Source organism: Ceratotherium simum, chromosome 13, assembly GCF_057802395.1.
Source record: "Ceratotherium simum simum isolate JZ-2026a chromosome 13, ASM5780239v1, whole genome shotgun sequence".
In the NCBI taxonomy this organism is placed as follows: Eukaryota; Metazoa; Chordata; class Mammalia; order Perissodactyla; family Rhinocerotidae; genus Ceratotherium; species Ceratotherium simum.
Window position 1 is genome coordinate 13382554 of NC_141912.1, and position 26600 is coordinate 13409153.

A 26600-nucleotide genomic window follows, 5' to 3' on the forward strand; every position below is an offset into this window, starting at 1 on the left:
GGATTCACCGGCTCCGATCCGGGCGTGCACCGACGCACCGCTTGTCAAGCCATGCTGTGGTGGCGTCCCATATAAAGTAGAGGAAGATGGGCATGGATGTTAGCCCAGGGCCAGTCTTCCTCAGCAAAAAAAGAGGAGGATTGGCAGATGTTAGCACAGGGCTGATCTCCTCACCAAAAAAAAAAAAAAAATGGAGATTGACCAAAAGATTACCTATAGACTTAAAAGTCAAAGAGAAATATGAGAAATTAGATGAAATCATAAGAGAAGTCATAAGGTATGGTGTGTTTCTATGGCATAGAGTGACCAGAGAGAGAGGATTACCATTTTCTTCCAGTAGACACACCAAGGCATGGGTGTCAAAGTAGAGCTTCCTACTCCCGGAAGAGGTGAAATCTGTCCTCTTGTGCTCCAGCTGCAAGCACGCAGCAGACAGGCTCAGCTCTAGAATGGAAAGGACAATAAGGTTCAAAACAGATCTAAGGGTAAACAAAAGCAACTCCCTTCCACGAACAAATAAGGCATACCTCAAGAGCCCATCTGTTTTTTTAACAACAGGTTTATTGAGATATAATTCACATACCATACAATTCACCTACTTCAAGTGTACAACTCAACGGTTTTTAGTATATTTACAGAGTTGCACAACCATCCCCACAATGGACATCAGAACATTTCATCATCCCCTAAAGAAACCTATACCGTTTAGCTGTCACGCCCCAATCTCCCTACCCTCCATCCCCAGGCAACCGCTGATCCACTTTCTGTCTCTATGGATTTGCGTACTCTGGACATTTCATATGAACAGACTCAAAGGTATGTGGCATTCTGTGACTGGTTTCTTTCACTTAGTGTGATGTTTTCAAGGTTCATCCACCTTACAATATGTTTTCCCTTTATTATTATTTCCTTTTATTGCCGAATAATATTCCATTGTATTACTATACTGAATTTTTTTACCTATTCATCAGTTGAAGGACACTTGAGTTGTTTCCATTTCTTAGCTATTATGAATGATGCTGCTATGAGCATTTGTGTATGAGTTTGTGTGCAGACATGTTTTCAATTCTCTTGAGTACATACCTAGGAATGGAACTGCTGCATCATACAGTAACTCTATGTTTAACCACATGAGGTTATGTCAGACTGTTTTCCAAAGAGGCTATACCATTTTACACTCCCAACAGCAGTGTATGAGGGTTCCAATTTCTCCATATCCTCAACACTTGTAATTATCTTTTTTCTGCTGAGGAATATTGGCCCTGAGCTAACATCTGTTGCAAATCTTCCTCTATTTTGTATGTGGGATGCCGCCACAGCATGGCCACCAACCAACAGTGTAGGTCCATGCCCAGGAACCGAACCTGGGCCACTGAAGCAAAGCGCACCAAACTTAACCACTAGGCCACCAGGGCTGGCCCTCTGTCTTTTTTTACTAGAATCATCCTAGTGGGTGTAAAGTGGTATCTCACTGTAGTTTTGATTTGCATTTCCCTGATGGCTAATGATGTTGAGCATCTTTTCATGTGCTTATTGGCCATTTGTGTATCTTCTTTGTCCATTAAAAAATTGGGTTATCTTGTTATTACTGAGCTGTAAGAGTTCTTTACATGTTTTAGATATAAGTTTCTTATCATATATATGAGTTGTAAATATTCTCTCCCATTCTGTGGGTTGTCTTTCACTTTCTTGATGGTGCCTTTTGAAGCACAAATGAAGTCTTTATTTTTTTCTTTTGTTCCTTTCGCTTTTGGTGTCATATTTAAGAAAGCACTAGCTAATTCAAGCACACAAAGATTTACACTTAGGTCTTTTTCTAAGAGTTCTACAGTTTAAGATCTTACATTTAGGTCTGTGATCCATTTGAGTTAATTTTTATATGTGGTGTGAGATGCAGGTTCAACTTCATTCTTTTGCCTATGGATGTCCAGTTGTCCCAGCACTATTTTCTCCCTTAAATTGTCTTGTGAGTCTTGTCGGAAGTTAATTGACTATAAACGTAAGGGTTTATCTCTGGTTCTCCATTCTATTCCATTGATCTGTCTGTCCTTATGCCAGCACCACAGTTTCTTGATTACTTGTAGCTTTGTGGTAACTTTTAACATCAGGAAGTGAGTCCTCCAACTTGGTTCTTTTTCAAGATTGTTTTGGCTATTCTGAGTCCCTTGGATTTCCCTATGCATTTTAGGATCAGTTTATCAATTTCTGCGAAGAGGCCACCTGGAACTCTGATAGTGATTACGCTGAATCTGTACATCAATTCGGGGTGCGGGGGTACTGCCATCTTAATTTTAAGTCTTCCAACCCATGAACATGGAATGTCTCTCCATGCATTTAGGTCTTTAATTTCTTTAATAATGGTATGTAGGTTTCAGAGTATAAGTTTTGTACTTTTTTTGTTAAATTTATCCCTAAGTATTTTACTTTTTGATGCTACTATAAAGGAAATTGCTTTTTAGATTTTTCAGACTGTTCATTGCTAATGTATAGGAATACAACTGATTTTTGTATATATATTTTTGCAAATTTTGTATATTGATCTTGTATCCTGCAATCTTGCTGAACTTGTTTATTAGCTCTAAAAGTTTTTTAGTGAATCCTTACAGTTTTCTACGTACAAGGTCATGTCATCTGTGAACAGTGATAGTTTTACTTCTTCCTTTACAATCTGGATGCCTTTTCATTTTCCTGCCTAACTGCTCTGGCTAGAACTTCTAGTACAATGTTGAATGGAATGGTGAGAACAGACATCCTTGCTCCTGACCTCAGAGGGAAAGCATCTGTTTTTGCCATTAAGTATGATGTTAGCTATGGGATTTTCACAGATGCTCTTTAACACATGAGTTCTCTTCTATTCCTAATTTCTTAAGTGTTTCTTATCATGCAGGGGTGTTGAATTTTGTCAAATTCTTTTTCTTTGTCTTTTGATATGATCATGTGGTTTCTTTTCTTTATTTTGTTAATACGGTGCATTACATGAATTGATTTTCAGATGTTAAATGAACCTGGTGTTCCTGGGACAAAATCCCATTTGCTAATGGTGTATACTCCTTTTTATAAATTGCTGGATTTGGTTTGCTAGTATTTTGTTGAGGGTTTTTGTGTCTCTATTCATAAGAGATATTGGTCTGTAGTTTTCTTTCTTCATGATGTCTTTGCAAAAGCCTATCTTTAGAGGGATGTGTTCTAACAATTTGTATATTACCTTTTCTGTGAGTTTCTGTGCATTTAACCACAGATCCAACCCATTTTGCAAACTTGTTTCAAGGTGCTCATTTGAAGAAGGTAGCATAGTAATGGTTTCCTGGCTTTTAAGTATTTCATGAACCACAAAAATAGTTTAAAAGAAATATGGAACAACTGCAATGCCAGTTTGTAATTTTGTCAAGAAAGGACATTTAAACATAATAGCACCTTACTATTACAATCATACTAAAAAGACATGTTGACAGCAAAGGAAAAAAAAAAGAGATGAACAATATCAAATAAAAAAACTTTCATTTAAATGTAATAAACATAGCTATATGAATATCTTGCTACATATGTGTCCTTACTTTTCTATGATGCCAGGTGTTGTAGAAGAGTGGTAGAAGAGGGAATAGTAATCTCCTAACTCAAAATTCAAAGTTTTTCTCAGTAGGTCTCCTAAATGACCAGAAAGATACTTTAGCTAATCAACTCCTATTCTCCATCCTGCACCCCTAAACATTCTAAAGGAAATTGCAAGTAAGCAAAAATGTGACATGGACAGAACCCAACAGATCCGATGCTTCTCTGCAAGCCTATAGCAGTGGTTCCCAAATTACTGGCAACTTGGACAGAGCAGAGTGGCTGTGGCCACAGCCAGCATCAAGATAAGTCCAAGAGATCCAATAACCCCTTTGTACCATGCTCCGTTTGCAGACTGACAAAATATAAAATGCAACAACTATTATCCATGTGTGTGTTTAATGGTTAAAAGAGGGCCCTTAGATTCAAAGAACCACTAGCCTATACTATAAGGTCCTTGGCAAGGCATACAAAGCTGTCCTAATTTAGCCCACACTTACCCTTTCAGCTTTCTTTCTAGCCACTTAGACCATTCTGTTTCCTGCACTTTTATACCTTAGTACTCCATCCTTAAGCTTGGCTTGCTGCCCTTTCTCAACTGGTAAATTTTAAGCATCCTTTTTACTCCTCTTCATTTAATTTGACAATTTCCTAAGCACCCATTACGTTCTGGGCAGGGCATTATGCTACACTTTATTGTTCTCTCTGGGAACTCCACCCCTGTCAGGCAGCAGCCTTTACTGCTCCCTTATGTGTTCTCAGCCCAGCACAGATAGCTCTATCACAGCATTTATTATATTACTCCCATATCTGTCTCATCTATTAGTCCCAGCGCTCTAAGAGCAGCCAGTCTTAGTCACTTTTGTATTGTTAGCATCTAGCAGAGGGCCAGGCATACTGCAGGCCAGAAATAACTTTTAAAAATAATTCAACTGGGGGCCACCCCCGTGGCGTAGCGGTTAAGTGCGCGCGCTCCTCTGCTGGCAGCCCGGGTTCGGATCCCAGGCGCGCACCGATGCACTGGTTGTCAAGCCATGCTGTGGTGGCGTCCCATATAAAGTGGAGGAAGATGGGCACAGATGTTAGCCCAGGGCCAGTCTTTCTCAGCAAAAAGAGGAGGATTGGCGTGGATATTAGCTCAGGGCTGATCTTCCTCACACAAAAAAATAATAATAATAATTCAACTGTATGACTTCTAAGATCTGGATCATGAGACTGTCTAGAAAAAAAATTTGAGATCAACTCCTTTCTCCTCTTCATCTACGGTCCTCCCTTTTTACATAAATGAGGTCACTTAAATCTGGTACTACTTCTTTTTTTTTTTTTGTGAGGAAGATCAGCCCTGAGCTAACATCCGTGCCAATCCTCCTCTTTTTGCTGAGGAAGACTGGCCCTGGGCTAACATCTGTGCCCATCCTCCTCTACTTTATACGGGACACTGCCACAGCATGGCCCGACAAGCGCTGCCAGCAGAGGAGCGCGCGCACTTAACCACTACGCCACGGGGCTGACCCCTGGTAGTTCTTTTTTCATCTTTTATCTCCAGTCCTAGAACAAAAACTGGCCTCCATGAGAAGATACTCTGACTGCGTATCTTCCCTGACACAGAACAGACTTAGCTTGAGAAAAAGTGGTGAATGAGTGAATGAATGAATGCACCTCTCAAGGGGCTCTCTATAGACCACCCCACCCATCGTAGAACTGTGCTGGACTGTCCCATGAGTCAGGTAGCTTGAAAACATTTGAGTCTAGAACTGCCTTGTGAAGAGTGATGGGATTATTCCAGTCCCAAATTCCTTGTTTTCAATAACAAAATAATCATTCATGTGATTTAAAACAAAACACCCCCCTCACATACATACACACATAAAACAAAACAGTCATGACTACTTTCTAAGCAAGAGCTAATTCCAATTTAGATACTGCAGATTTTTTTCCTCTTCCAAAAACTACTGGCATTTATTTCAATTGCAAGCTTATTTCAAAGAAACATTGCTGTCTGAAAAGTGGAGAAAAGGGCAGGCCACTTCCCACTTGGCACTCTAGCCCTGCTGTGGAAGGGGAATGCCATCTTCCTTTCCCTCAGAGGACAACGCCCAAAACACAACAGGACTCTGGCACTTAGGACACCTCTGACTCATTTTTCCTCCTTTATTGTGACAACAAAACGAGGTCCAAGAACTATGAATTCCCACTAATAACCAGGAAACAAGAAAACTGAGCTATGTCAAAGTGTAATATGTAATTCTCTTTTTAGGGACCTTCAGCATACAAAAGGATATTAAAACACACACTTAGAAAAGAAGCCCCAAGTTAGCCTTGGATAGTGGAGGAACCCAAGTACAAATTTCCTGTTCACAACATCCTTAAGTCTAAGTAGCCCTCGTGTAACCTTGGGCACCAAACACCACTAGACTGAAGATAAAAGGAACAAAACTCTCATTTGCTGCTGGTTAATGGGCATATATCCTTCCTTGACTCTGTCCAAGCTACGGTTTTCCGTATTTATGCATCCATCCTCACTTTATAAGATGGCTCTGTGAAGAATGAGACCATTTGAGACTAACTCAACAGGACCACCTTGCTGATATAATGTCAGAAAACTGATGAGAAAAAACACTCTCCTCTTTTGCCCCATAATCTTGAATTATTGGAGGAAAATAAATCACAACTTACCAGCTTGTCAAAAAAAAGAGCAACAAAAGGCAAAGTACAAGAAATAAGACCAAAGCCATCTCTAATTCATAATGACTGCAGGACACTGACAGTTCACTACTCACTTCCCACCCTCTGTATGTAAAGCTTCGTTCACTTTGTTGTTCTACCAAACAGTTTCTCCCCTAGCCAAAGGTATTCTTAAATTTTAAATGCAACCAACATTTACTGGGCATTTCTGTTGAGAAAAATATCTTAAAAATAGCCATCAGAGTGGCTACTGATGGATATGTATAGACTATCTAAAGTTATATTTTGGCCAGTTTCCTAATTAATAAAGAGTACCCAAAATGATGTTTTCATCAATTTGTTATCTAGTGTATTGAGCCAGTTTAGACGATCCTAATCTCATGCAGGGCCCTGACTGCCCTCACCTCCTTCAAGTATTTAATCAACTGCCACCTTCTCAATGAAACCTCTTTTGATGACTCTATTTAAATTCGTAACTGGAGGCTCACCCCACTTCTTAATCCTTATCCCCCTCTATTCTTTCTTACAGCATTTATCAGATTATGTATACATATGCAAATCTAAAGTATATATGTATACATAAATTATATCATTTCCTCTGCTAGAATTAAACCCCAGGAAGGAAAAGATTTTATAGACTGATAATCCCAAGTACCTAGAAAAGTGCCAGGCACAGAGTAGGAGACAGTGCTTAATGGAGGAATTAATGAACCCAACAAAGTTCGAAATTAAATTGTAAAACAATCTGTTCATTTCCCAGAGCTTCGCTCCTCAAACTCGCAAGCGTCCTGCACACCCCTTCACCGGAATCGCGACAAGCTGTGCATCCGACAGAACAGAAACCTGGGAGCGGGATGCCACGCCGCCGCGCCACCAATGGGCGTGCCCCATCTCTGCCCCAGCACGCCCGGCCCTCCCGGCATCCCCTTAAAATTCTGCGCCCTACACCTTGGACCCGGATTCCGAGTAAGTCGAATCTTTTCAGCTGACCAAGTCCAGGCTACCGCGGACCAGAAGGGCGGGACCAGGCAGACCTTCGTCCTCACGCCCCAGGAGGAGCCTGCTGACCTCGGCTGACCCACTCTGGGTCGCCGGGCCTTCCCCACCCTGGAGGTCATAGTCAAGCTCCTCCGGCCCCGCCGCCCCCGCCCGGCCCTCACCTCTCCTGGAGGAAGCGAGGCCGGCCGCCGGGCCGTGGCACAGGTGGAGGGCGCCGGCGGCACAGCGGGTGCGCGGGGCAAGGCGATGCTGGCAGCTCCCGGCGCCGCGCCGCGCCAGGCGAGCCGAAGGCCCGGCGCGCGAGCGCTCCCAGTCTCCGAGCGGCCGGCGCGGGGCGGCGGCGGCCAGGCGCGGGGCGGGCACGAGCAGGAGGAGGAGCAGCGGGGAGGCTCGGGACGCGCCGCCGCGGACCGCCAGGGCGCGGGGACGCAGCGCCCCCAGACCGCCGGGCAGCGCGGACAGGCAGCGGCGGGCCGGCACCCCGCGGCCGTCCGGGCTTCCGCTGCGGCCGGCGCGCAGGGAGAGCAGCAGCCGCCGGCGGCCGGGCGCGCTCCTCGGCCTGTTGCCCGCAAGCGAGCCGCAGTCCATCCCCGGGGCGGTCACTGGCTCGGGCGCGCGCTCATGCTGCTCGCGCGCGGCGCGGGTCACGCGCGGCCCGGTCCTGAGTCCGCGGCGGGAGCGAGCGTGGGCGGCAGCACGGGCCCGCCCTTTCCTGCCGGAGGGGGGGGCTCCGGGCGCGCGCCGGGGGCGGGGCGGGGCGGGGCTCGGCTCGGGGACGCCAGGAGAGCCGCGAGCCCCCGCCCCGCTCAGAGGGCGACGCGGAGCGCCCGGGGGAGGCGGCGGACGCTGCCGGAACTGGAGCGGGCTCGTTGCTGCCACTATTTGCATATTCCTGACATTGGTGTCCTTATAAAGAAATTAATTACCCTGGCGCCCTTCAGAGTCCGATGAAAAGCCTCTGCGCCACGGGGCTGCCCTAGACTTTACTAACTAACTGCGTCCGAAGTCCCCCAAAGTGTGGCGCCGGAGGGCATCTTAAGGAATTATTAACAGGGCCGAGGGAACGGCGCTCACACAGTCGATACATTTAAAGGCTAAATTTTCAGAGCTTTTGTTTTCGCGTTAGTGCCCAGTAGAAGTGAGAAAGTCTCGATCTGGGAATTTAAAACGTGGGGCATGAATGTTAAATGAGACCTACTGGTTATAATAAAAGGATATCTGTGAAACTAGTGGTGTTCAGTGAACTTGGTGAATGCCTGTTGCACCCATCTCAGTTACTGGTCCATTGTGTGAACTCAGTAGATGTTCCTTGAATGAATGAATGAAATGCACAAGTCGCCAAGCTAGGAGATACAGAGATAAGAAAAATGAGATTGCTTTTGTCCTCCGGGAGTCGTTTCCCTGTACCCCCATATGTGCACACATACATGATGGAAGAAGAATGTGTTAGGAGACCTAAGAGAGCCACAAAATGCTGGTGAGAGAGAAGAGGGTGCATGTGCTTGTGGTAGAGATGTAAGTGGCTATCAAAATATAAAGAATTAAAAATATTAAGGTGCAAGTAGACACTTTCCTAAAAGGCTAGTAGGAGTTACACATTTGTAGAACTGGTAGAGAAAGCAATAGCAATATGTGTCAATAGCTTTTTATGTTCATCAAGTCTGCTCAAGTCACCCAACTCTAAACATTTAATCTAAGGGAATAATCCAAAATATTAAAAATCTATTACGTTGCAGCACATGAACTTGTAATTTTTATGTCAAAATATTGAACATTGGGTAATTCCATATGGATCAACCTAATATATGCACAAAGATATTCATTGTATCATAATTTATGACTGTGAAAAAGTGGAAAAAAACTGCTGTGCAACATTAGAGGAATGGTTAAATAAACCATGGCGCAAACTTTATTTAATGTTATCCCCTTGTAATTTTAAATATTGAGGTGTAATTTGCATAAAATAAAAATCCACAGATCTTACTTCAGTTTGATGACTTTTAACAATTGTGTGCACTCATGTAACGACCAGCCAAACAAGGTGTAGAACATTTACATCTCTCCAGAAAAGTTCCTTTGTGCTCCTTTCCAGGTTTTTAGATAATCCTTCCTTCTCCCAAGAGACAACCATTTTCTGATTCCAATCACCACAGATTAGTTTTGTCTATTCTTGAACTTCATGTAAATGGGATCATGCAATAAGCATTGCCTTGCATCTTCCTTCTGCCTCTGTCTGTGAGACTCATCCATGTTGTTGTATCAGGGATTAGTTCCTTTTTATTGTTGAGTAGTATTTCATTGTACAACTGTGCCACAAGTTGGTCATCCATTCTCCTACTGGTTTGTTTCTAGTTCTTAGCTATAATGAAAAGGCTGTTATAAACATTCTTGTATAAGTCTTTGTGTGCACATATGTTATTTATCCCTTGTTAAAGAAAAACTTATTCAGTAATACTCGTTAAAGGAAAGTAGGGTAGACTTTATTCTGGGGGAGGACTATCTTGATAGGTATGGGGACCACTGAGGTGGAATGTTGCAGTGGAGGAGAGAGATTGGGCTCAACTCCGAATACAGCATGAGCAGGTGGGAATTTATAGCCAAGGAGCAGGGTGGAGGGGGGTCAGTGGATGGAAAATTGCTAAGAGGAAACATCAAGATTGAGGGGTATTCTGGCTAAACCAACCTAACAGGATTCTTGATGGAGGCAGGCCAGGGTGAGCAGACATCACTGGCGGATGGTGGAGGATGAGGAACCTGATCAGAAATTGAGGGTGATCAGATATGAGGAAGAGGGATCCTGGTTAAATTCAGGAGTCTTGCCAAAATTGGACAGTGCAGAGAGGAACACAGAAGTCCAAAAGTTAGGCCTAGTTGGAAAAGACCTCAGTGGAGCCTGAGTAGTATTTGGTCAACGAGAGAATCTTTGTCATCCTCTTGGGAAACATCTAGGAGTCAGATTGCTGAATCATTTGGTAAGTGTAGTTTAACCTTATAGAAACTGCAAAAAATTGTTTTCCAAAGTGATTGTACCCCTTTATACTCTCATCAGCAATACATAAGAATTTCAGCTGTTCTATATCCTTGCCAACTTTTGGTATTTTCAATCCTTATGGAATCGTGTCCCATTATGATTTTAATATACGTTTTAATATACATTTCGTGGGTGACTAATGATGTTGAGTACCTCTTCATGTTTTTTTTTCAATTATCATTGTCAGTATTAAATGGGGTGATATACGTAAAGTGCTTAGCGCAGTGTCTGGCATATAGTCAAAGCATAATAATTGTCAGTTCCAATTACAGGTTGGATAAGACTTTTCCTTGGATAAGGCTGTGACGTATGTTGCTTGCTTTTCAAAGCATCTTCTTTCTTTCAGTCTCAGCACCCCAGTTTTCCATAGGGAGCCACTCTTCCCTGCTCTCAGTCCCTGTGGTTTGGATAGGCCAATCTTTCTGCAGGCCACAGGCATCGACATGTCACCCAGTTAGAGTCAAGGAGCTTCAACTCTAGGATTTTTCTGGGAGTTTTTACAAAGGAGAAAGTCTTATTTTATTGTGATATCTAGATGTAGGGTGTTTTGAATCTTGAGCTCTCGGGGCTACCACACGGCCTAAGACTGAAGCCATTATGGTGAAAAGCAGACCTGAAAGATGAAGAGAAATGCTCCTGGTTCTAGCTTAGCTGGAAATTGACATTTTTATTTATATGAAGTAATAAATTGCTTTTGTTTAAACCAGCTAGAGTAGGGTCTCTGTCTCTTATGCTGACCAGCACGGAGAGACTAGATACAGGGATCTAATGGCCAAACAAAAAAGAAGTATCAACAAATTAAGGCTTCAGGCAGGGGCCAAACAACCCCCAGAGTTCAGAACTTGCTGACAGAGTTGGATTGGAGAATATGCTTGGACCTGGGACCAAAGTGGGGCCCTCCTACTCTCTCCCATATCTTGATCTGGGGACCTTCCATGAGCAGAGTTGGATTCACAGAGCAGACCCTCTGAGACCCACCAGCTGTGAGAACTCTAGGTAGCCTCACACACTCTGAGGTCATCGGGAGAAAACAGGAAGGATGGCCAGAGCTGCGTCTGGAAGAGGCACTGGGCCTGCCTTATGTGTACTTACCAGGTGGTGACGGGTCAAAGCCTTATTGTCCTGGTGCAAACAGGTCAAAGAGAGAACAAAGGAGCTGGGGCATGCCTGGGTATGACCTTTAATATGATGACCCCATTTACTAGTAAACATTGAGGGGGAGATCAGCTCCCACTAATCATATTAGCTCCTCTCCCTAATCGAAGCGTAGTCAAGGATGGGAAGAGGATTGTGGTTCTGGGTAAGATGGTGTAGCACATTCTACCCGGTTTCTCCAATTCAATGCAGTTACAAAATCTGGATAGAATGCACAGAGCAGATATTTGAGGACTCTGAAAAATGAATCGTAGCAAGCAGATCCGTGAGGAAGACAAAAATTCAAAGTACCACCAAACCAGTGTTGAATTTACTGTTGTTTTCCCTCTAGTGTCTCTCTAGCCTGGCATGTCAACCCAGAATTCTACATCCAGCAAAAACTCTGTCAGGAATGAGGTTGAAATAGAGACATTCTCAGGTGAGGGAAAGCTAAGCAAATTTGTTGCCAGCAGACTTGTTCTAAAAGAGTTGCTGAAGGAAATTTACCAGGAGGAGGGGAAATGATACCAAAAGGGTACTTGGAACATCAGAGATGAAGGAAGAGAAACAGGAATAGTAAATATCTTGGGAAATATAATAGACTCTTTTTCTCCTCTTTATTCCTTAAAATACGTTCAATGATCGCAAGCAAAAATTATAACAATGTCTGGTGGAGTTTTCATGTTTATAGATATAAAATATAAACACAATATAAAAGGGCAAGGATAAAGAGACCTATCTAGTAATGAGGTTTCTACATTGCACTTGAAGTGCTAAAATATTGATTCTAAGTAGATTTAGAAAAGTTAAATAACCATAGTGTAATCTCTAGAGTAACCCATAAACATACTATCCCAACACATCTAGTCAAAACACACAATAGATCAAATATCATAATAAAAAATGTTCAGAGCCGGCCCCATGGCGTAGCAGTTAAGGGCGCATGCTCCACTGCTGGCAGCCCGGGTTTGGATCCCGGGCGCGCACCAACACACCGCTTGTCAGGCCATGCTGTGGTGGTGTCCCACATAAAGTGGAAGAAGATGGGCATGGATGTCAGCTCAGGGCCAGTCTTCCTCAGCAAAAAAAAAAAAAAAAAGAGGAGGATTGGCAGATGTTAGCTCAGGGATGATCTTCCTCACGCACACAAAAAAAGGTTCAAATAACCCAAAAGGAGACAGGAAAGGGGAAATAGATGTTAAAAAAACAGAGGGAACAAACTGAAAGCAAATAATGAAATGGTAGACCTAAATCCAAACATAGCCATGATTATGTTAAATGAAAATGATTTAAATCAAGGGTTGATAAAGTTTTTAAAAAGATCAGATAATAAATATTTTTGACTTTATGGGCCACATACAGTCTTTATCGCATATTCTACTTTGTTTCAAAAACAGGTGGTGGGCTGGATTTGGCCCATGGGTCATCGTTTGCCAACCTCTGGTCTAAGCACACCAATTAAAAGACAGATTGTCAGAATGGATTAAAAAGTAAAAGAAGAAAGAAACAATGACTTAACTCTATGTGGTCTACAAGAAACTCACTTCAGTTACAACCATGTAGGAAAGAGGGGGGTGGTCCTCCTTAGCACTTGCCTGGGAGGTATCTCAGTGAAAGTTCCTTCTAGTGTTCTCTGAGATGGAACTTGAGAGAAGTAGACAGGGTTCTCCCTGCTACTTCCTTCCTCTTCCCTTATAGGGAAGTCAGATTTCTGGCAATTTCAGAGTTTAAGAACAGTCCTGAAACTGGAAATAAAGCATGCCTCCGAGTGTCTTCAGTAACCCTGACTAACCTGAGCGCTTTATGCCACAGCAAAGGCTTCTGGCTGCTCATTCTGTGCCTGTTTCCTCTTATTTTACTTATAATACTAAATACATTAGCCCCTCCACCAATCTCATCGGATAAGAAACAAAAAGTCAGAAGAAGGAGAAATAGGAAACTGATGTGTCAGGTGGAGTAAGAAAGGAGTGTGACAGCACAGTTGCCACTGGATCATATAATGGTAACTTGGAGGATTCAAGGAAAGCTTAAAACAACCGATTTCTCCTGCTTAAGTATTTCATTCTGTATGAATCTTTCTTAAAGAAGAAATTTCTCTTCAATCTGTAGATCCCACTTTTCCTTTGAGGATTTTTCCCCTATAATTTTGATAATTTTCTATCTCTTTGCTGAATTTCTACTTCATGGATGACTATCTGTATATTGGATCACTTGTGTTTTCCATATCTATTCTTTTCTGTTGGATGACTTTGTTCTTTTTGTTTTTTATTCTCCTACATTCACTTTGATCATCTCATGCCTTTGCTGCTTGGGAGTAGTTTAATTTTTTTCCTACCAACTCTGTTGCTTACTCTTATAAGCAGTCTTGCCTCTGACATTTATAGTGATCAGAGCAAGAGAACAAGTGGAGGCCCATTACCCATATATACAAACATTTAGAGGTTATAAATCAAGCAAAGAGACTTTTAAATAAGATATGTTCTATCCTCCTTCCTTGTGAAAGGTAGCAGAATACGCTACTCCAAAATATGCCACTTTGGCATAAGGATTATTTTGAGCTGAAGCCAATCGAAAAGAATTAGATACAAGAAAAGGTCCCTGCCCTCCCGCATTTGCCCAAAAAACAGGACATAGATTTGTAAAGGTGTCCCTCCTCCCTTCTCTACCAGGAAGGACAGAGTTAATCACCAGAGAGAACTCTAGACCCTTCCAACCCAGAAACAGCATCAGAGGAATCTACACAACAAACCTTGCTCAGAGTAGCTGTTATCTACCATTAGTTCCCCATATATTTGCCTTCCCACAATTTGCTGCCCCTAGATGCTCAAAGTCCTTTTCCTTCATCTTGCTACTCCTCTACAAAATTATTGTTCTTTGCTAAGACGCTATAGAAGCGCAAGTTCTAACCACTCCTTTGCGCTACTCATCTTTGAGTACTCCCACATGTCTGTGCTATGTACATGTTAATAAACTTGTTTGTTTTTCTCTTGTAAATCTTTCTTTTGTCAGTCTAATTTATGGACCCCCCCAACCAATGAACCTAAGGTGGGTAGAGGGAAAACAGTTTTTCCTCCTTTATGCTTGACAAATATACTTTCATACTGACAAAATAGAAAATATGTGTAAAAGCTGTGGCTTTTTATGGTTTTATATGGTTTTTACATGACTAAAATTTGGCAAAATATTAAAGATGGTGAATGTAATTATCATTGGGAACATTTGGGTGTCCTGTAATAGGTCAACAGTGTTTAGATGAAGACTAAAATAAAGACTTCCCAAATTAATACATTTTTATCTACTCTATAAAATTAATTTCTTCCTTTCATTTCAGCAAAAGCACTAGTTATGTTGGAGCAACGAAGATTTTTCACATAATTTGTTTTCTTCGAATGGGAAAGAGCTAAAAGATTAAAAAATAAAATGTACTCAACTTGAACAAAATTTGAATAATTTACATCAAAAACAGAAAGTAAATGTAAAAACTTTAAAAACTTAAATTGTTTCAATGATTTTTATATTTTCTTCAAAATATTGAAATTTCTCTATTGAAAGACAAAATAATTACAATTAACAAAAATCAAAATTTAAAATCAGTTAAAGTTGACATTTTTTGTTTTTTCTGAGGAAGAGTTGCCCTGAGCTAACATCTGTTGCCAATCTTCCTCTATTTTGTATGTGAGCCACCGCCACAGCATGACCACTGATAGATGAGTGACGTAGGTCCATGCCTGGGAACCGAACCTGGGCCACCAAAGCGGAGCGCACTGAACTTGACCACTAGGCCACCAGGGCTGGCCCTAAAGTTGACATTCTTATTTAATATTTTAAAATTTTATCACAATCATAGTAAATATTTTTATATTGAAAAACTACTTGCAGTTTTAATGTTTAATGTCCACATAGGCACCAACGCAAAGAATTAGAATCATGCTTCACATGTGTTATGTCCCGAACGTAGGTGGGCACACATTTAAGAATATGTAATATGTGTTGTTTAATACTGCAAAATGTTCCTCAGATACCACTCTAGTTTGTGAATAACACTTTAATTTTTTAATATCTCCAAAACCAACGAATTAGATACAAAGAGAAGTGACAAAATGGATGCTTGGCCTACTGGGCAACAATGCTTTGTTAGACAAGAATCTATTGGATTCATGCTATCAGAGACCAAGTATTTGACACGTGAATTAATTGGTCTTTCATTTTTCCTAAAGACTTCAGCTCAACTCCTTCTCATACTCCAGAGCAGTGTCCATCTCTGATGTTGGCAGAGGCACAAAAACCTTCGTGACATTTGATATTCTTCAATGCATTTGAGGAAATGTTTCCTTGGGGCCTGAGAGGTGTTACTTACGAGTGTAGAGTTTAGAATTATGGGTTTCGCTGTGCCAGAGCAGACACTGGAGGTGCCCATGTGTTGGTTTTTTTTTTTATGTTTTTTTTTTTAATTTTTTTTTTTTTGTGAGGAAGATCAGCCCTGAGCTAACATCTGTGCTAATCCTCCTCTTTTTTTGCTGAGGAAGACCGGCTCTGAGCTAACATCTATTGCCAATCCTCGTCCTTTTTTTTTCCCCAAAGCCCCAGTAGATAGTTGTATGTCATAGTTGCACATCCTTCTAGTTGCTGTATGTGGGACGCGGCCTCAGCACGGCGGGAGAAGCGGTGCGTCGGTGCGCGCCCGGGATCTGAACCCGGGCCGCCAGTAGCGGAGCGCGAGTGCTTAACCGCTAAGCCATGGGGCTGGCCCCCCCATGTGTTCTTTAATAAGCTTATTTTCTTGGATATTTGGGAAACGTATTTGGGATATCACCGGTCTCCTAAAGATCAGGGCCCAGGGCAGGGGTCTCTTTTGGTTGTGTGTAAGGGTACATATAAGAAATAGAATTTATTAGTTATGGTATTCTTTCTGTCTTTAATTCATTTACTTGGAATGGTAAGTCTCTCTTTTCATATCATTGCTTCGTATTTCTTCCTGTCTTTGAGTTCTTATTTTATAGAATTCATATTTTTATTGAGTTGTTTTAGAGAGAAGCCATTCTAGAGAATTCTCTTCTCTTGTTTGAGTTATATTTTCTTTGACACTGGGTTCTATATCTTTATTTCTAATCTTGTTTATTTCTTTCTCCTCCTTTTAAAAAGGATCTTTTCATAACACATACAGTATGTTTTCATCTTCTTAATACTTAATGTAGGCGGCTCTATCCAGGCCTTCAATTTGCTTGGATGTGAGTGATCTCTCCCCAGATCTTTTCTCATTTTTATGTGAGACCTGTGTGTCTTACCCTCTGAATGGCAGCTTGAGGGGATAGTTCTTGTGCTCTGTCTGCTTTTCTGTAGCCTAAAGCTATGGCATTGATGCGGAAAGCCTAGCTGTAATTGCCTATAGCCTTTCTTAGAGACTGGACCCTAAGATCTTTCGGAGGTTTTATTAAGTATCCTACAACAGACTTTGCTTCACCATAATGGATGCATGAGGAAGAGGAGGTGACAGAGGAGTAATTCTATTTCCATCGGAAGGAAAAATTCCCTGGAGTGTATGCTTCTGTTAGAGAGAGTCAAAGCTGGCTGTTCCATCCCCCATTTTACCTGCCTTCCCCCAATAGCTGGAAAACAGCATTTTTGGAAGATTATCTTGCATCAATAGTCAAGATAGATCAAAACGGGAGCGACTGGACTCAGGCAGACCAAAGAGGCAACTCTTATGGTAATGCAGGTAAGAATTGAATTAGGTTGAAAACGTTGAGTATGAAGGGAAAAAAGTAAATCAATTGGAGTGGAAAAAACCCCACAAACCTATGGTGACAGAAGAAACATAGATAACGAAGGATTGGGAATAGACAAAATTTATTTAGCCGTAGGGACTGAAAGATTGATATGCTGTCTGTTGCATGCTGAAAACTATTGAGTTTTTGAATGTGCAGAAAAAGATGAGCTTGGTTTGGGCCTACAACTCCTACAAAAGTGAAAAAGGAAGCAAATAATACTGTATATATCATATAATCTCAAGTTATCATATATCTATTAATATATAATACTATAATATAATATAAATTATAATATATCATTAATATATTATTAATAAATAATAGAACATATTACTATTATATAGTATAATATATATACTATATATAATTATATATAGAGAGAGTAATATACATATTACTCTAGAAGCACACATATTAAGATATTTAACAGTGGTTCTTTCTTTTTTCTTTTTTTCCCAGTAATTTTATTGAGATCATAATGGTTTACAACATTGTGTAATTTCGGGTGTACATTATTGTTGATCAGTTTCTGGATAGACTTCATCATGCTCGCCCCCAGTAGTCTAATTATTGTCCCTCACCATAAATATGTACCCCTTTACCCCTTTCACCCACTCCCCAACCCTCTGCCCTCTGGTAACCACTAATCTGTTCTCTTTATCCATGTATTTATCTTCCACATATGAGTGAAATCATGCAGTATTTGTCTTTCGATGTCAGGCTTATTTCACTTAACATCATACCCTCAAGGTCCATCCACGTTGTTGCAGATGGGACGATTTTGTCTTTTTTTTTTTTTACAGCTGAGTAGTATTCCATTGTATATATATACCACATTTTCTTTATCCATTCATCCATAAAAGGCACTTGGGTTGCTTCCATGTCTTCGCTATTGTGAATAGTGCTGCAATGAACATAGGGGTGCATAAATCTCTTTGGATCATTGATTTCAAATTCTTTGGATAAATACCCAGTAGTGGGATAGCTGGATCAACAATGGTTATTTCTGAAAGGGAGTTGATGAGTGGATTAATTTTGTTTCTTTGTACTTTTATATATCAACTTTTCTACAAATGAACATATATTACTTCTATAATAGAGAAAAATTTGCAAAAAAGGAAGACATCAAAGTATATAGTACTATATTTTATGCAACTTGCCAAGAAAAATTGTGAAACAGATTTTTTTTTTAAACCTTGAAGAGGTAAGCTTCAGGGCTATTGAGTATTTCAGATGTGGCTAGTCCAAACTGAGATGAACTGTAAGTGTAAAATACAAAATGGATTTCGAAGACTTAGTGCAAAAAAAGGAATATACAGTACCTCATGTATTTTTTAACATTGGTTACATGTTGAAGTGATAATTTTGGATATATTATAGGTTAAACAAGATATATAATTAGAATTAATTTCATGTATTTCTTTTTACTTTTTAATATGTGCCTACTAGAAAATTCGAAGTTACATATGTGGTTTGCATTTGTGGCTATGCTTCTATTGGACAGTGCTGGTCTGGAATAACATTCAGTTTTTAACAAACCAGTGAAAACCAAGTGACTTCAAGTGCTCTACCTTTCCAATGTCACCCTTTTCTGTACCATCCAATAAGAAGACTTTATCCTGTCTGAGCCATTTTTATGCACAACACTTCTGACACCAAATAAATATGTGGTGATTTTTTTCCATACCAACAACCTCTTCTCCAATTCCAGACACCAACTGGGTGTCTTACAATTAAAGTCGAGTCTGACACTAACTACCCGGAGTAGTAGTAGACAACACACGTTTAAGGGCTCAGTTCCTTAGTTGCTTAAGTCCCTTAGTTGGCCCTCCCGTATCCACGGGTTCCGCATCCGCGGATTCACCTAACCGCAGATAGTAAACATAGTACAGGATGCGAGATGGGTTGAATCCGTGAAAGCCGAACCCGCAGATACGAAGGGCACCCGTACCTTGGTCTTTCTGGAGACCAGTCCACATGCTGAAGCTAGCGACCCCCAGCCACCAGTCGTCGTCTCATTAATGTACAAAAGGCACTCTTACCACTCTGTGCCAAGACCAAATATGTATTTCTTATTGTATCACATCCTCATCATAAGTACTAACAACATCTGATTCCTCTTTCTGCCCATTCCAAGGGTCTACTGGATTTGGTGTGTTTGGGACAAATACAGAATCAATCCCCAGTGCAGGCAGGTTCAGTGCTGGAACCCGTCACTCATCATTCCTGGGAACTGAGTTCACTTCCCTGCTGGTCACTATGCGTGGATTCTGAAACTACTGCCCCTTTTCATTCTTTCTCCAAAACAATGCTACTCTGAGGCTATCTTGACTAACAGATTTTTATGAAGTTTCAGAGGATAACTATAGCATAAGTGGAAAACTGCTACTTCCAACTGTGTGTCACTCCTAGCTCTCCCTGTACGTTTTCCCGCCATTCCCCACTAGAGGGAGTCTCTCTCCCTCGGCAGGCCCTGGTGCCACTGTGTTCTCTTCCTCTGCCGCCTGCTTCCTTCCAGAGCCCAATTCCCTCCTCCTAACACCAGCTGACAACTCCAAAATTTCTTGAGACTTTATCATGTATTTTGTCTAAACATTTTCCATGTATACTCTGCCCAGGCTGCCTTGCATTTCAAAGCCAGATAGGCCCCTTTTGGTGTTTTCCAAAAACCTCACCTGCTCAAATTTCAATGAGCTCTTCACAAGAACACCGTTTCATGTGGTTACACTGGTTTTGTTTGTGGACAGGTGGTGAAAGACTCATCAGGGGCGGATCTCTGTTGTATGAACAGTTCTCAGGTGACAGAAAGGCTTTAGGCCTGGAATGGTGTCTACTTTCTAAAAATTAAGCTCTCATGGCTAGAGTTATTTGCAGAACAGCACAGTTGTTCAGAGCATGAGTGACCACTCTGCCACTGACTAACTATGTGACCTTAGGTGAATTTCTGCATCTCTCTCACACTGAATTCTCCCGTTCTTAAAGAGAGTTCTGTCATAATAATACCTACTTCTTAGGTGAGGATTAAAATGAGATAATGAATGGTCAAAACTTACTACTACACTTGGTCTATATATGCGCTTGATAAATAGTACCTTATTTGGTTATTAATATTGTATAAGAACCCAAGGAATCTGAGGTAATAAGAGATTTATACCTTCACAGTGCAGTGTATCTTTTAGAAACGCTTTTGGTTACACATAACAGAAAACTTGACCTATGGTAGCTCAAACAGTTAGGAGTTTATGTAACTTACAGAACACGATTAGAGATTGGCAATTTGGGACGGATTCAGTGCCACAAAGGACCCGGACTTCTGTCTTCCTGCTCTGCCCTGCTCAGTGTGTGGTTTTCACCAGTAGATAGCTGAGCAAACTGAGACCCAGAGCTTAAAGACTTGAGAAGGTCAGGGAACTGGTGCCAAGCACTCTCTCACCTTCAAATGCTTGTTCAGGTTGGCTTCACGCTGTCACACATCAGAAAAATATGTATAATGTAAGAAGTTTTTTTGATAAAATAAATTTGTTCAATGTTTATCATATTGACTTTTGGCTTTCCTAATTTTTACTTTTTTTTGACAAATCATTGTTATAGTATAGTATATGGCAGGTATTGTACTTAATTTTTTTTTTTTTCCTTTACGGATCTGTGACATCTGAAAGACTATTTTAGCTAAAGAAAGGTCTATTCTACTTGGAAGTATTCATGTGCATTTGTGTGTGTGAGAGAGATTTTTACATTACCAGAAAAATAAAACCCCCCAACACACTTGGTTCCTTAGTGAACAATACTACAAACTATTTTTTTAAATCCTGGTAATTGACTGAAGGCAAGTTTGGAAATCTCATTGCTGCCTCCGAGTGCTGATCAATTCCATTTCAATGCCCCTGCCTATTGCTTCATTTCCAGCTTCAGAAAGTTCTATGCAGGAGCCTACCCAGTTCCTGACTTCCCAAGTGTCACCACCTATGGGGTTTGATGCCTGGAAAAAATGAGCATCCAACAATGCATCTTGTAAGTGTTAATGTGACAAGCTCACAATACGTATTTTTAGCAAAGAATTCAGAGGACATGAGGCTGGAGCATGTTTCACGAGCATGGCTTCTCCAGGGCCCAGTGAGCTCATCAGAGATGTACCAGGCTGATGGTCATGCAATCCTGCCCAACCAGGGCCCGGTCCTCCAAGTCATGGGAAGCCCCGAGTGGGGATTTACCAAGTCCCTTACAACCCCACCAAGTCATCCTGAAACTCTGGCACAATCACCTTAAAGGATTTCAGGCTAAATCATTTGGATCTAATATGTATGTCTCAGGCACCATTTCTTATAACGCAATTGGTACCCTTTTGCTATACTCTTTTGAGGATTATATATCATGAAAATGACTAGTCATTGCATGACTACACCTACATTTCACCTACCTCGCGATGACCTGCCTGAGACACCCAGGAGACACCCAGCACAGCAGGCTTGCCAGGACACACCCACCCCCACTCCCAACTACCGTCTCTACTTGACTCATCAACTCCTCTAGTACTGGGCTGGGCTCAGGACAAGGGACCTGCTCCCTCTCTGTTTGTCTACCCCATTTTGTCCTTCTTTTTATTGCTGCTTTCTTGAGGTAAAAATAAGAGTATCAGAAGGATAAAAGTGACTGTGTAGTGGGATAGACGTGGCTTCAGGAGAACTTCTGAGACCTCATTGACTGTGGCATCTTGATCTTTTGGGGAGCTTGGCTGACCCTGGATACAGCCCGCTGAGTCTCAGGGTGTGCAGGAAAAAGTCAACATAGCAAGCCTAAACTTCTGTCCTTGAAAAGGACCGCTCGCTAGGTTGGCCCTTGAGTGGCATCTGGGAACTTAGATTTCAGGAGGGTTCCCACTGTTAAGTAACAAGAGTGGTTCCCTGTGCCTAAGCTGTTTGTCAAACAATATGGTTTATGCCGAGCAGCTGCTTTCCTTCTGGAAGTCTGGAATTTTGGTACATGCCAAGCAGAGGCTGTCAACATGACCAGCCCCTAATAAAAACCCTGGCTACTGAGACTCTAATAAGTTTCCCTAGAAGACAACACTTGTGTGGTCACAATCCATTGCTGGGGGAATTCAGCATATCCTCTGTGATTCCAGTGGGAAGGACCCTGGGAAGCTTGTGCCTGGTTTCCCCCAGACTTTGCCCCATGTGCCCTTTTCCTTTGCTGATTGTTTGGTATCCTTTTGCTGAAATAAATCATAGCCCAAATTTGATTTCATTTTAGATCATGTAGGTAAGCAACCCAGATTGTGGGAAAATACTTTAGGCTGAATGCCACATCATACATTGTGTAACTATCTCAGCGATAGACCTAGCCCATATCCATGTGTTATGAAATGTGATTCTAGGTATTTTCTCTCATCTATTCTTCTCCCTTGTACAAATAGTTGCATAGTGTGCCCCCTAAATTCATGTCCTCCTAGAATCTCAGAATGTGACCTTATTTGGAAATAGGGTCATTGCAGACATAATTAGTTAAGATGAGATCATACTGGATTAGGGTGGGCCCTAACTCCATGACTGGTGTCTTCATAAGAAATGATACACAGAGACACTGAGAGACAAACATGGAGAGTAGAAGTCGATGTGAAGACACAGAGAGGGGGAAGGCCATGTGAAGACAGAGTCAGAGATTGCAGTGACACACTTACAAGCCGAGGAAAACTAAGGATTGGAGCAACTACCAGAAGCTAGGAGTGGCCTGGAACAGATCCTTCCTCAAAGCCTCCAGAAGGAGCCAATCTTGCTGGCACCTGGAGTTTGAACTTCTAGTCTCAGAACTGTGACAGAATTAACTTCTGTGGTTTTAAGCAACCTGGTTTATGGTAAAGCCCTAGAAAACTAATGTGCCCCTTAAATTCTGTACCTTTTATGTAATGAAGATAGTTACATTTTTTCTTTTTAACTTCTAGAAAACAGGCAAGATCTCTGAATCACAGTGATGCAACTTTTAAGTTTTGTCTGTATAACTTCACATAATATGTATCTCTGTAAACATAGGCCTTTATTCTTGCATACAAGTTCTTATCTCTAAATGAACATGTCTATCTGGATGCTTTCCTTCAGCCAGCTTCGGAGTTGAAAAGAAATTACTCTACCAAAACCAATAATCTTGTATGAATCTATCTGTATGGCTCTTTTGAACTTAAATATTCCTCCTTTGAATTTCTCCTTTGGAAGAAATGGCTCAATACAAATCCAATAAGTATGTATTCACAAAGTACAGTATAAATATTGTCTCTTCTGAGAAATCAGTGAAGCCATTTATAGAGGATGGGAGAAGAATCCCATAAATCCCATAGCAATAAGTGGGTCAAAATAGATTTCAATCTGTTAAAAATACTCACGGGTACCTGATCAGTGGTGGGGGCAAAAGAGGGAAATAAAAGCGTATTTACTTTTATCGATTAATGAAGAAAAGTTTACTCAAGTTACTTGGTTAATCAACAATATTTATCGAGTGCTCATTCAGTGCTTAAGATAAGGTAATTATCATCGTTATGAGATTATTACCAATATGGGTTTTTTCTATCAAACCTGCTTGACTCAACTCAGGCTATAGGGCATCCCAAACTCAGTCCCTAAGGAAAGAGTTGTTACAGTAGCAAAACAAAGAAAAGTAAGAGCAAATCTCAGCTTTAGAGTTTCAAAATAGGCTTCTATTTTAAAATGTAGGCTTTATTATTATTCAGGTATAGAAAGGCCAACAGATGAGGAGTTGACTGCCATTGAAAAGATCCTGAGTTTGTTACACTCACAGATTCTAAGAGGAGGGGCATGCCACGCAGGCCGCATGGGGAAGCACCAGGGTCTGCTGGGCAGCAGGGGGAGCAAGGAGAAAACATGGGCCAGAGCTGTTATTGTGGTTTCTCTGGGAAGGAACAGGCAAGGCAGGGTAAGCAGGTGTAGGATTGGCTAGTTGGAGTAATTTCAGCAGGCTCTGAGGTGTAGGGGTTGTCCTGAGCTGTCTAGTACCTGGCCCTGGGTGATTAGAGCTGGGGAAAAGTGATCCTGAGTGTGTGAGCCTGATAAAGGAAGTAGTGGGGTGTGTGGGCCCTGGATTGGTTGGTTTGCATCTAAAAGGCACTCTCCCAGGCAAATCATTTACTATCTCTAGGAATTGGCTAATCCTGGGATAGTCTCTCTGGAGTCAGCAAGACCCCAAAATGTCAAAGCATCAGAAATATAGAAAACATAAAGGCGTGATTAATACAATTTCAGATTTTTTTTATTATTGAAATGTTCAAATGGATTAAAAAAACAGATAAAACAGTATAATGAACTCCTGTTTAGCCATCTTCCAGCTTCAGTAATTATCAACAAATCCTGTTCCATCTAGCCCCTACCAACTCTCCATCCTCTTCACCATTGGGTTTTTTTTTTTCAATTTTTTTTTTTTTTTACCGTTGGGTTGTTTTGAAGGAAGTCCCAGATGTCATATCATTCACCCATAACTACTTCACTATTCTCTAAAAGAAAAGAACTCTTTTTTGAAAGCCCACGCACAACACTATTACCATACAATTAAAGTTAACAATAATTCTTTACTGTTGGCAAATATTCAGTTAGCGTTTACATTTCCTCAGGTGCCTCATAATATTTTTCAAAGTTTGTTGGTTCAAGTTAGGGTACAATTAAAGTCTATACATTGTATTTGATTGATATGTCACTTAAGTTTCGGTTCATTCTAAATTCTCTTCTAGTTCCAACAACGTTTTTCACAGAAATAGAACAAAGAATCCTAAAATTTATATGGAACAACAAAAGACCCCAAATAGCTAAAGGAATCCTGGTAAAAAAGAACAAAGCTGGAGGTATCACACTCCTTGATTTCAAAATATACTACAAAGCTATAGTAACCAAAACAGCATGGTACTGGCACAAAAACAGACACACAGATCAATGGAATAGAATTGAAAGCCCAGAAATAAACCCACACATCTATGGACAGCTAATCTTTGACAAAGGAGCCAAGAACATACAATGGAGAAAAGAAAGTCTCTTCAACAAATGGTGTTGGGAAAACTGGGCAGCCACATGCAAAAAAATGAAAGTAGACCATTACCTTACACCATACACAAAAATTAGCTCAAAAATTAACTCAAAATTAACTCATATGAGAGTTCCTTTCTCTCGACATCCTCTCCAACATTTGTTGATTCCTGTCTTGTTAATTATAGCCATTCTGACGGGCGTGAGGTGATATCTCATTGCAGTTTTGATTTGCATTTCCCTGATAGTTAATGATGTTGAACATCTTTTCATGTGTCTGTTGGCCATCTGTATATCTTCTTTGGAGAAATGTCTGTTCAGATCTTTTGCCCATTTTTTAATTGGGTTGTTAGTTTTTTTCTTGTTAAGATGCATGAGTTCTTTATATATTTTGGAGATTAACCCCTTATCAGATGTATGGTTTGCAAATATCTTCTCCCAATTGTTAGATTGTCTTTTCATTTTGTTGATGGTTTCCTTTGCTGTGCAGAAGCTTTTTAGTTTGATGTAGTCCCATTTGTTTATTTTTTCTATTGTTTCTCTGGCCCGGTCAGACGTGGTGCTTGAAAATATGTTGCTAAGATCAATGTCGAAGAGTGTACTTCCTATGTGAACACTGATTTTTTTGCTCAGTGCTCAGTCTTTGGTCTCTAGTGGCCTTAAATTTTTATTTTCTTTACTATTACAAACATCACACCATTTCAATCTCACAGTAGCCCTGGGTATTGACTATGTTTTCTTATTCTCTGTGTTTTGACGTTCTGCCACTTGGGGCCTTGATCCTGGAGAGACTGTTCCTCCTAGGAGTAGCTAATTCCTAGACATAGCAAAGAACTCCTCTGTGACAGTGTCTTCAGTATACAAACCAACCAATCCAGAAATCCAGAGCCCACACCCCCAACCATCTCTTTTATCAAACTCTCAAACCACAAGCCAGTGTTACCCTGCCCTAAATCACCCCACGGCTGGATACCAGACAACTAGGCACCACCCCTATAACCGAGAGCCCACTGAAATTGTTCAAACTATCCAGTCCCAAGCTTACTCAGCCTATGTACCCTGACTTGCCCATTCCTTCCTGCGAAAACCCCAACAAAGGCCCTGGGCTGTGCTATTCCCTCTCACCCCTCTTCCTACACCTGGCTGCCCCTGCTGTTTCCCCCTGGGTCCCTGTGTGGTGTGCCTCCTGTTTCTAGAGATCTGTGAATAAAAACTTCTTTCTTCATTACAATCATTTCCATGTCTGCATGTCTTGCCATATCTGTTTAAAACAAATCCCAAGTACATTTCAACACGCCCTATCAGAAGGTTTCACTATCCTTATTTCAAGATGAGTGACCTGACCTGGGAGCAATTTAGTATTTGCTAAACCGGTGCGTTGTGGAGTTGGAATCCAAATCCAGGGCCTTGTCCCAC

General features: G+C 41.2%; 1 protein-coding gene and 1 long non-coding RNA gene across 2 annotated transcripts in view; one reads left to right on the forward strand and one right to left on the reverse strand.

Moving 5' to 3' along the window:
* MCUR1 (mitochondrial calcium uniporter regulator 1) overlaps window positions 1-7893 on the reverse strand; it is a 28366-nt gene extending 20473 nt beyond the window's left edge. Inside the window, exons 1-2 of the mRNA XM_004432108.3 lie at window positions 7395-7893; window positions 325-444 (exon numbers count right to left, since the gene is read on the reverse strand). Of these exons, the coding sequence (XP_004432165.3) occupies window positions 325-444; window positions 7395-7821 (547 nt within the window). The 5' untranslated portion in view covers window positions 7822-7893. The remainder of the gene's footprint in view (window positions 1-324; window positions 445-7394) is intronic.
* LOC147915371 (uncharacterized) overlaps window positions 7121-26600 on the forward strand; it is a 28676-nt gene continuing 9196 nt past the window's right edge. The window contains exon 1 of the long non-coding RNA XR_015553956.1: window positions 7121-7200. This is a non-coding gene — a long non-coding RNA (uncharacterized LOC147915371). The remainder of the gene's footprint in view (window positions 7201-26600) is intronic.